This window comes from Dermacentor silvarum, chromosome 11, assembly GCF_013339745.2.
Source record: "Dermacentor silvarum isolate Dsil-2018 chromosome 11, BIME_Dsil_1.4, whole genome shotgun sequence".
Taxonomy (NCBI): domain Eukaryota; kingdom Metazoa; phylum Arthropoda; class Arachnida; order Ixodida; family Ixodidae; genus Dermacentor; species Dermacentor silvarum.
Window position 1 is genome coordinate 117,421,858 of NC_051164.1, and position 12,012 is coordinate 117,433,869.

The 12,012-nt window shown below is 48.3% G+C and overlaps 1 protein-coding gene across 1 annotated transcript; it reads left to right on the forward strand.

The window, feature by feature from the left end:
* Positions 1 to 1,586: 1,586 nt before the first annotated feature.
* Positions 1,587 to 10,850, forward strand: LOC119433880 (sodium-dependent glucose transporter 1A-like). The gene is made up of 4 exons (XM_037701164.2): positions 1,587 to 1,889; positions 9,179 to 9,305; positions 9,515 to 9,673; positions 9,756 to 10,850. Exons 1-4 carry the CDS (start codon positions 1,725 to 1,727, stop codon positions 10,757 to 10,759), a joined length of 1,455 nt encoding a protein of 484 aa, XP_037557092.2. The 5' UTR covers positions 1,587 to 1,724; the 3' UTR covers positions 10,760 to 10,850.
* Positions 10,851 to 12,012: the final 1,162 nt, after the last annotated feature.

Here is a 12,012-nt window from a genome sequence, read left to right on the forward strand (position 1 = left end):
GTGATTTCACCGGTTTCTGTCTAACTCTAGACCTTTCAAGATCTTGCGCGTTGACTATTCCCACCCGGAATATAGGTCAGTACTTGTCCCCAAACAGGAAAGACAGTCAAAATATTTGTCATATATTTTATTTTGACGGCATGAACATCCTGCTCCACATCACGCAGCTCAGAACTTACCCTGCAGCAGCTTTCCACGAAAAATGTATGGGCGCGCCTCAGTAGGTCAGCGCGGGGTAACTGCCAAGTTTCACCAGCCCTTTGGCTTGCTGAGACATGTAGTCACTGTATATATTTTCCTTTAGCCACTGAACACGCATCCTCTTTGTCCGCTGTTTTGACTGATAAACGAGCTACTTCGCTGAGTACTTGTGACATGAAAGTGATTGTGCGGATCTGCGCTCTGCATTAACGGCATCCTTGATCGCCACGCAACGAGGTGATTGTGTGTCGGCAAGTAGTGCAACATTTTATCGCAACCTATTTCCCTGAGACGGAAAAGAATTGTCGTGAAAAATAACCGCGCCGGTTCGAAGTGGCCTTTGGGGTCTATGGTAGACCAGTTTTTTTTTTTTTTTTTTTTTGGGGGGGGGGGGGGAGGGGAGTTGCCCCTTCCAATGTGATGACATTGGAAGGGGCAAATAGGAGAGACGAAATGTTGCCGCGTATTGGACGGAAGTGGACGCACTTGGTAAACCGCCGTGCCTTCCTTCATTTGTGCCTCGCGGCTCACGAGATAGCTTTCAGCTGCGGGAAGTTTTATATGGGCAAGACGGGCCGATGTTTGAATTATCGTCTGAGTGAGCATTCCAACAGCTTAAATAAATTTGATGGTGCGCATCTTAGTGCGCATTGCAATGCCTGCGCATGTGAGCAGTACTTTTCGCGCGCTGATATTCTGGCCAGGAGCGGCAATAAGACAGCGCGTGAACTCTTGGAGGCACGCGTTATCAGAAAGGAAGGTCCCATGTGTGTCTGTGACACTTCGATCAAGCTATATTCATCGGAGATGCACCTGTTTGAGGCAAAACTGTAGCAATGTAGATATATTTATCACTGTCACGTCATCTGCCTTGTGCTGCGCGTGCGCGAGAATTCAGCTGTGCTCTGTTTCTTGCAGCAATAAATCAGTTTGTAGTTGGTGCGTGTGTGTGTGTACTTATACCTTTGTTTAGAACAATGTTTAGTAAACCCCACCAATATGCCCAAGAAGTTCTATGAAGCTACGTTTCTATATTTCTGAGTGGTGAGCATGTATAACCGATCTCCCCGTATCACTGCATATCCCGGAGACATATGTCAGCCGTCCGTACTCTCACGGATTCCTTTAGCGGATGTTCCAAATTTAGAGACGAAAAAAAGGATTCTCTCTGCTCGCGTGTGTTGGAAACCAGATTGCAAGTCACGCGTCGTATTGCGTCCGTATCTGAATTGAAATGGCTAAGCAGTGCAGTTCTCCCTGCGGCGAGGAGGATTGCAACGACGCCGTCGCCGCAACGAAATGGAGCGCTCACCAAGTTCACCTGCAGTAAACAAAACGAAGCGTGCGTATATACCACAACAGTGGCCTTTTCAGAATACGTCAAAATGCGATGGAGAAAACGTGGGCTCACTTGTGCCATCATTTCTGCCGGAACAGCGCAATATTTAGAAGCCCCCTAATTGGGGGCAATTGTGACCGGAGATAGAGATAACCGCTATGCCACGTTAGGCCTTGCCGCTTTCATGCGACCGGTCGTTCAGCCCGACAGAAAGAGTTGGCTGCCGGACCTGAAACGCGAATCCCTCGGCTGCGACAGGAACGGTGTGACAAGGATGCTGACCCCGCGCGCCCAGCTGTGGCTCAAACTGGGCCGAACCTGCAACCTCTGCCTGGGCTGCCTGGGAATGGTGAGCAGTGCAGCTATTGAAGGAACTACTGAACGATTGTACTTGCGGTCTTTGTTTTCCTATGTGCAGTCGAGTAAAGTCTAGATACCACGCGAGCGGCGTCGAATGTGCTCCGCTGTGCCTTCTGTGTCCTGTGCGTGCCCCGCGCCTAAGTTCGAGAGCGCGTACTGCACACACGCAGCCTTTTAAATGCGAAGCATTTCTTGGCGAACATTTGCCACTTTTACAGTATCTATCTATCTATCTATCTATCTATCTATCTATCTATCTATCTATCTATCTATCTATCTATCTATCTATCTATCTATCTATCTATCTATCTATCTATCTATCTATCTATCTATCTATCTATCTATCTATCTATCTATCTATCTATCTATCTATCTATCTATCTATCTATCTATCTATCTATCTATCTATCTATCTATCTATCTAGCCGCCTACGTCTTAGTGCTCCAATGGTCGTATCGTTAACTTGGTATTTACCAAAATTGGCATAGTATGAGAAGAGTGTATGGCGAACATAAATGATAGGTTCTGACATGAATATCATGACATGTGTGTCATGTAGGTGATGAAACAGCTGGCTACGTCTTGGTGCTCTCATAGTCGTTTTGTTAACTTGGTAGGCACCAAAATTGGCATAGTATGGAAACAGTGCATGACGAACAGAAATGATAGGTCATGACACGAATTTCATGACATGCGTGTCATGTAGGTCATGAAACAACCGCCTAGAATGACAATGACCCAGCGAAAAACACATTACACTCAAGAACCTCTGCAGTAGGTTCGGACGTGGGTACTAAGGAAAGGAAACACTAAATGATGATGGTAGACGTCATAGTCATGAGCATGACTCTGCAAAAATGACAATGACTCAGCGAAAAAGATTCACACTCAAAAACCACCGAAATGGGTTGTGACGTGGGTAGTAAGTGAAGGAAACACTAAAGGATGGTGGTAGAAGCCATAGTCATGACCATGACTCAGCAAAAAAAAAAAAAAAAAGATTAACACTCAAAAACCAATGGAATGGGTTCGGATGTGGTACTAAGTGAAGGAAAAGGCTAAAGGTCAATTGTTGAAGTCAGTCATGAGCATGGCTACGGCTTTCGCCTTAAGGTCTCCTAGGCGTTGTTAAAGGGACTCCCGAGGAATCATGACGTGAATGCCATGACATTCGTGGCATGTAGGTCATGAAAATGCCGCCTACGTCTTGGTGCTCTCATGGTCGTTTCGTTAACTTGGTGGGCTCCCCGCACACTGCTTCGCATAACATCGATTCCCACAGGGCGTGGGATCTGCCGGATTTTTTTTTTTTTTTTTTTTTTTTTTTTAACCTGCCAGCCTGCTCGTTCGCTCGCTTCAACCGCGCGCGGACCGGATCGCGGGAGAGAGCGCAGGGTGCCACTTTAGCCACTTCTGGTCCGGTATTCTGCTAGCGATGCCTTTCCGGTAATAATGCCTTTTCGCGCTTATCGCGCTTTGTTAGTGGTCAGAGCGACGGTCCGCTCGCGTTATCAACGGGATCAGCCAGCCGTGAGCGTTGGATGATAAGACTAGTATAGAATAAGTCATAAGGCATCGATACGAAATCGCGGCCCTGCAGTCGCCGTGCCCGAGCGATGATATCGTGGAGAGACTACTTCATTTGTACTGCCAGGGCTCGGAGCGTGCCGCTCTGCACGCCTTGTTTCTATACGCTCTGCGGTGCAGAAAACATGCTGCGCATGCGTCACTTTTTCTGAAATGGAATTATCTGATAAGCTCAGCCAGCAGCGATGTCTTTTGCGCTCTATTTGGGGGACTTACGCATGACGCAATTATTTGTGGTACTCAGTCGAAATGAATATCATGCGCCCGGACGCATGCGTGAAACCACCGAATATCGAGCAGCTGGAGATAAGAGCCAGGGAAGAGAACGGAGAATAAGCGCAGATTATTTGTTTTCAGAAAGAGAAAAAAAATAAAAATAAAAGCGTGATGGAGATGCAAGGTGGTTCTTCGTACAACTAAAGCAAACAATTATCTGGCGGTCGCAACTGATGCTTTTGACTGAACAGGTTAAGAAACAATGGAAATACCCTCGTCACCAAATTCAGACAAACGCTGACAAGCAAAACCAGACATATGAGGTGGGCATATTCGTAACAGCTGAACTTTACGAGCGAGCATTTCTGCACACTTCAAGAGCTGCATTGCATTGCAAGCGATAGCGGAGTCAACGCCCGCCGCTATCGCTGGGCGCTCTTATACGGTGGGCGCTGGAAAGAAGTATTTATTGATAATGATGAAGTAAAATAGAGTTATCTTTTCTCTTCTCGCCTTGCGTATATAAAACTGATTAGGAATATTATTTTCGTAGAATAAATCTAACGGTGTCTCGCTTTAATTAAAAACGTTTTTTTTTTCTTTCCAAATGTTTGTTCCCTCAAAACATGGTCGCGCTTCAATCGCTGCTCCTATAACCACCCTTGCTGAAGTCGGTGACAATTGTGAACCGCTTTTCGCCCGAAGCTTCGCAACCTATGAGGATCGACCTTGGTTTCGCCACGATATCAACGCTCGGGCAGAGAGAGATAGTGGGCGACTGCAGAAGTGGCACCTTGCGCTCTCTCCCGCGTTCCGGTGCGCGCGCGGTTGAAGCAAGTATACCTGGTAGCGAAGCTTCCATAAAAGCCCATACGCTCAAAACATGGCGGTTCATCGGCTGGATGGATGGATGGATGAGGCTGAACCCTTTAAATCGGGCGGTGGCACACGCCACCTAGCCGTCACTATTAACATATTTTGTACTTTGTGGAGGATGAAATTTCACTCCTGCCTTGATTTTAGCCACCAATCACATAACCTCTGTTTGGTTATTTCTACCCACTTAAAGTCTATTTTGCCTTCACTGTCCCTAAACCCCAATGCTTTGAAAAAATCAGCCCCGTTGCTTTGCACTGTAGGGCTAAGCCCTTTACAGAAAAGTATGAGGTGTTCAGCCGTTTCCTCTTCTTCTCCACACGCACCGCACAACGCGTCTATACCTTGGGACTTGACTCGGTACATCTTAGTCCGCAATACTCCCGTCCTGGCTTCAAACAACAAAGAGCTTCCCCTAGAATTATCGTAGATATTTTCTTTGGCAATTTCGCGCTTGAAAGTTCTGTATGTTCCCAGTGATGATTTCGTCTGCATCCCTGTTTTCCACAGACCCCTCTCTGTTTCCTTAACCTTTTTCTTAACCGCTGTTTCCTGGTTTGCACCCCTCCTGCAGTCCAAATATTTGATTGACAATTTTCTGGTCAGCTTCCTCCATTTTGTGTCAACATTCCTCATTTCCTTAAATTTTTGTGCGCAAACAAACAGGGACGAAGAAAAGGAGAACACAATGTCCTTGTGTTCTCCTTTTCTTCGTTCCTGTTTGTTTTCGCACAAAAATTTAAGAAAATGAATCTGTTCCAACTAGGCCGACTCGCAGTTAAACATTCCTCATGTACGAATAACTGAAAACTCTCCTTGCCCACCGCTTTTCTGCCATTTCTCTCAATCGCTCCTCAAATTCTATCTTGCTGCTGGCTTCCCTGCCCTCGAATGACGTCCATCCCATGTCACCCTGTACCCCCTGATTTGGTGTATTTCCGTGTGCTCCCAGAGCCAGTCTACCTACCCCTCGCTGCTTAACTTCCAACCTTGCTCGAACCTCTGATCTCATGCACAGGACCACATTGCCGAAAGTCAAACTAGGGACCATCACCCCTTTCCAAACCCCTCTCACCACTTCGTACCTATTGTAATTCCACATGTGCCCTATTTTTCATCACAGCTGCATTCCTGCTACCTTTAGTCGTTACATATTTTTCATGTTCCGTTAGGTACTCAGCCCCATTGTTTATCCACACTCCAAGATATTTGTACTTATCCACTACCTCCAGCGTAATCTCCTGTATCCTATGCTCGCTGCCCTGATTATCATAAAAAATCATGACTGCCGATTTTTCTTTACTAAACTTCAAACCTAACCTATCTCCCTCTTTACCACAGATGTCCATTAATCCCTGCAAGTCTTCCTTGCTGTCAGCCATAAGTACTATGTCATCCGCGTACATCAGTCCTGGTAATGACTGTTTAATCGATTCTCCTTGCTTGAAAAAATGAAAAGGTTGAAGCCCAGTCCGCTCCTCTCAAATTTTTTCTCTAACCCTTGTAAATACAGCATGAACAACAGAGGTGACAGAGGGCACCCCTGGCCCCTGCTGTATCTCTATAGGCCCAGATACCTTGTTCTCCCATTTTATAAGCACCTTGTTACTTTTATAGATATCTTTTAAAAGATTTCTTACTCCATCTTCCACCTCTAGAGTGCCCAGTATGTCCCACAAATCCTTTTGGATTACACTGTCATAGGCTCCCTCGATATCCAGAAAGACAAGCCATAGGGGCCTGTGTTCCTTTTCTGCTATTTCAATACACTGTGTCAATGAGAACAGATTATCTTCTAACCTTCTTTGTTTCCGGAACCCATTTTGTAGTTCCCCCCAGCACCTCCTCGCTCTCCACCCATGCCTGCAGTCTGTCCTTTATAATCTGCATCACCACCCTGTAAACCACTGACGTCACTGTTATGGGACGGTAGTTGTTTATGTCGGCTTTGTCCCCCTTTCCCTTATATATCATGCTCATCCTGCTCAGTCTCCACCCGTCGGGGGCTTTACCGTCCATTATCATTTTGCTCACTGCCTCTCTTAATGCTTTCTTAGATTTTGGGCCCAATGTCTTTATCAACATAATTGGGATGCCATCAGGACCTGTCGACGTGCTACTAGGAACCCTCTTCTCTGCCCTTTCGCACTCGCTTTGTGCCAGTGGAGCCAGTGTTCAAGTCGGCGGTTCTTGGGGCTTAGCGCCATCTGTGTGAAGAGGGAGCACTTCCGGCGGAAGAAAAAATAATTTGACGTCATATTCGTTAAAAACAGAAATGACGTCATTTTGTTCTCAAAGGCGCTGAATTTGTTTCCGGAGGCCTGCCATTAGAGCTGTATATTCATATGCCCCGCCATTCGCCTTGACGGGCGTTTCGAGCTTTCATGTGGAAAGCGATGCAGGAAAAGGTCAGCCGTACGGTTGTTGAAATCGCATCACTGCACAGATCATACTTTCTTTGGAGGCCGACGAACGCTTTGGGCGTAGAGTGCTCGTCCTTTCGTCGGACGCCAAGTCCGTCGGCCAGCGCTGTTCCACGAAAACAGCTAAAGTAAACAATTATCTGGTGGTCGCAACTCACTACTTTTGACTGAACAGGTCAAGAAACAATGAAACTACCTGCGTCACCAAATTCAGACATACTTCGACACGCAAAGCAACACAACATGTGAGGGGGGCGTATTGTAACAGGTGAGCTTTACGGGCGCGCTTTCGACGAACGCCCGCCGCTATCGGTGGGCGCTGAAAAAAGCTATTCATTGATAACGATCAAGTAAAATAGAATTGTTCTTTTCTCGCCATGCGTATATAAAATTGATTAGGAATTTTATTTTCGTTGAATGAATCCAACTGTGTATCGCTTTAATTAAAATACGCTTTTTTCTTTCCCAATGTTTGTTCCCTCAAAACATGGTCGCGCTTCAATCGCTGCTCCCATAACCACCCTTGCTGATGTCGGTGACAATTCGTTCTGAACGGCTTTTCGCCCGAAGCTTCGCGACCTATGTGGATGGACCTTGGTTGAAGCGAGCGAATGAGCAGGCTGGCAGGTAAAAAAATCACGCGCGTGCGCAGTACGTGCTCTCGGCCTTAGGCGCGCAGCCGTCAGAAGGCGCAGCGATGCACTTTCATCTAAAGTCCCTTTAGTTTCGTCGCCGTTCCCGTGGTCTCTATACTTTTACACTCGACTGTACTTTGTGATAGCATCATGCAACGCGGTTGGGCAAATACAGGATATATTGCACACTGGGCCATGCAATGCCTACTCGTGCTTCTTGGCACAGAAGCCTTACATATGAGAAAAAGAAACGCGCATATAGCGGAATGCAAAATTGACATTCACATACGCCAAAGAACGCGAAAGGCTCAAGAGACATTCATTAAATTACTTGACGTTCTCATTCGAATGCGTTGTTACTGCTTATTACTTGTTATTTCCAACAAAAGGTCGCGGGGTCGAGTGCCTTAACTGACGCTACCTTAATTAAATCCAATTGTCGTGGGTTCGACTCCCACGAAAGTTCGAGGGGGTGATTTCGAGTCCCTCAATTAACTCAATATGAATTAAATGTGCCATAATTAACTTCGCCTTAACCCCAAAGGTGGTGAGCTCGACACCCACATAAGCTCGAGGCTTCGACTCCCACCGAAGGTTGTGGGTTCGAGTGGCCTAATTAACTCTGTCTTAATTAACACGGTGACCCTCGCGCCATCAGAATTGTTGCGTGTCTGATGGCGCGTGTCCATCGTGTTGCGTGTCCATCGTGTCTTACATAAGTAAGACACGATGCCGGGGCGGTGTAGTAACTACACCGAGTCGTCATCGTGTACGATTTCGCTTCTTGTTTTCGCTCAAGGACGTTGAAGGTCGACTGAACGATGAGGCGTCCGCCTTGGTAAATTGCGCAGTATTTGCTGCTGCTCAGTTTGTCAAAACCACAATATAGGCAGCCGAATATGTTATAGGGTGGTGCCAGTATCGCGAGCTTCTCGAGTGCCCGCAGCGCTCCTTCAGCGTCTTCATAACTCAAGGCGCGCGCTCACACCGCGCTACATTCTCACTGATTACTGCAACGAATAACGCACATTCCTTGGGCATCAAAACCTCTTGACGCATTGTGCTTACGCGAATATTGCCGAATGCTCTTGGAAGGCAAGCGAAGCACCATGAGAAGGAATTTCGCCTTGGACATAAAATTATTAGGAAAGCTATCAGAATTGGCTGCGGCTAACTTTACACAATACGCGCGCTACCGCATACAGGGAGATTCTTCTGCTAGAGCACCAACTCGGCTATATTCGCTCTATAATAAATTTGAGTTTGTAACATACGTAGCCGTCTGGCAGCGCTAAATTGTTATTCAAGGTTACCTATTAGTGGCCTAAGTTACCTCAAGCAGTCGTGAATGCACCCTCTTAATGACTGCCGTTGCCACTGCTAGAAATATTCATTAGCCCCGGGACCAATTTATTTATTCATCCAACCCGTGTATAGGTTACTTTTGACGGGCACAGTTGAACGTTAGCGGAAGTGAGTTTTCGCCCACGCGTGGAGCAGACTCGGGTGTGTGATATGGGCTGTCCCGTGGCATGTACAGGGTCTCATCCTGGCCCTGACCGGCGTGGCGCTGCTGGACCTGGTCGAGATCTACGACTCCGACATATCAAGCGTGTCGCACCTCATCACCGCACGCTGCGTCGGCAGCCTTCTCGGCTCCCTACTAGGTGCGTCTCGCGGAGAAGGAACCCTTTTGTTGTGGTAACCAATACTAAACCAAATGGGTTCGTAATCTCCGACCGTAAAGAACACGCGGTGGACAAACATTCAAACGTAACCTAGTTTAAGAACCGCTGGGTAAATGTAAACCTTCCTTGGAAGAAGTAAACGGCCGCGGTTGCACACACAGCTGTGATTCGGTCGATGCGTGTTTCAGGAGGCAAGCTGTACGACACGTACAACGTGCAGACCATGTCTATACTGATGATGGCGCTGGCCTGCGTGACGGTGCTCATGATTCCGCTTAGTGGAAGCCTGCCACTTGCGTTCGTCATGGTCTTCTTCGGCGGGATCAGCGTGGGTGCCTTCGACACCGGTGAGGCACACCTTTGCGCACCACAAAAGCGCGGAACGTATAACTGAATTGAAGCTAACGTATATTGAACGGGACTGCGCAGGCGCGAACGTGTGGATCATCAATCTGTGGCCAGAGAACAGCAGCCCGGCGTTGCAGGTCTTCCACTTGGCCTTTGGCGTCGGTTGCCTGGTGGCACCGCTCATCGCCGAGCCCTTCCTGTCCACCGGCGGCTTGTTGCTGAACCAGACGGCCGCCAACGTGAGCGAGCACTTGACCTCGAACGACACTGGCTACAGCCCGTTGGAGATCGGAACCGACGAGAGCCGGGTCTACTACGCGTTCGGCATAACCAGCGCCTTCCACCTTGCCCTGGTTGTTGCCATGGTGGCGCTCTACTTGATTGACAACGCCGACGTCAAACCTGCCCAGGAGGATGCCACCCTTGGCAAGGAGTCTCCCGAGGACGTGCGCTTTAGCCGCACCCTGGTGGCCCTGCTGAGCGCCTACGTGTGCGTGAACGTGGCGCTCGAGTGCACCTCGTCCCAGATGCTCACCGCGTTCGCCGTCAAAAGCGAGCTGCACTTCACCAAGTCGGCGGCGGCTCGCGCAGCGGCCGTCTACTTCTTCTGCTTCGCGGCGAGCCGCCTGGCGGCCGCGCTGGTTACCGTCAAGATGTCGCCCTTTCAGATGCTCGTGCTCTCCCACGTCATCATCGTCGTCACGGCCGCCGTGTTCGTGGTGTGGGGCTCCAGCAGCGGCGCCGTGCTCTGGGCCTGCAGCGCGCTCATGGGCATCGGCCAAGGTCCTGTGTACGCGGCCGTAGTCGCTTGGACTGTCGCCTACATTACCATGAGCAACAAGATGATGTCTATCGTCATAATCACAGCAGGCATTGGCGCACTATCGCCGCCTCTTCTAGTCGGTCAGTTCTTAGACCACAGTCCAAACCTGTTCCTCTACGTATGTTTCGTGGCAGTCTTGCTGTGCGTAGTGTTTCTTGTCGCGATGTACTTTTACGTTCGAAAAAGGCCGCTACTAAACGCTGAGAAAGACGTGAGCGTTAATGGAACTTACGAAAAACCTCTCGAAATGCTTTCGCTTTAGCGATGTCTCCGCAACAGCCTCTAGATGCACCACTCCGCAGGACACGATCATCTTCCCAGTAGTTCAATAAACATAACCCGCAGCATTGGAACTTGAAATATGCCTTTTTTCAGCAAGACACACAAAACAAGACAAATCTTCATCTAGCGGAAGGCGTATTTACAGGTACGTGCACACTACGGCGCCTGTTGCACGCAGGTAAGTAACATGTAACCTTCACAGATTGGCCCAGCGGCCGGAGACCAAAATGTCGCTTGGCCGGGCTCGGCATGCACCACTCTTGGCTTCGCAAGTCGCACAGGACGCCAGCTATGCAACTCCGCGTTGTTACACAGGGGCGGCACGCGCATGTCTTGCCGCCCTACGCTATCGAGCTGTGTTCAGGTCACTCCATGGCTCAGGTGCACTTCTATAGACTGAGCGCATAGCCAGGCTTGAGATGATTAACGGAGAGGTCGTGAGAGCGACCCCAGTGCTGTCTTGTCTCAAGCCGATTCCCATTTTTTTCGATTTTGTATCGCAGCGTGAACAATCATGGCTAATTAAAGAAGGTCACAATACTGCGATATGCTGCCACTTAATCCCCACTCCGATAATTCTTTTTCACTGATCACCACCGGTCAGCGCACTCCTTCATCCGAAGCAAACACCCTGGAATTTACCTTTAGCTCGGATCCGGGAGCGCAGAAGGCACTCCTGGATCAAGTCCGGTGGGCAGCCTAGGCTAGTGGAGCCCTGGGCCGCTATTTTGTAGCGATGCCTTTAATGTCATAATGCCTTTTCGCGCTTATCGCGCTTTGTCAGTGGTCAGAGCGACGGTCCGCTCACGATATCAACGTTGATAACGCGAGCGGACCGTCGCTCTGACCACTGACAAAACGCGATAAGCGCGAAGAGGCATTATGACATTAAAAGCATCGCTACAAAATACCGGCCCTGGCCGGAAGGCCCCACCCTTAGTCTCAACGTAAAACTTCCCCACTTTCCGCATAAATACAGTTTGCATATATATCATAATATATATATATATATATATATATATATACATATCATAAGAAGCTAACAAACAATGACACCAAGAACAACATAGGGGAAATTACTTGCACTTACTAATTGAATTAAAGAAATGATATATTAATGGAAAATGACAACGGATGAAAAAACAACTGTCCGCGGGTGGGGAACGAACCCACGTCTTCGAATTACGCGTGCGATGCTCTCACCATTGAGCTACCGCAGAGCCGCTTTCCCAT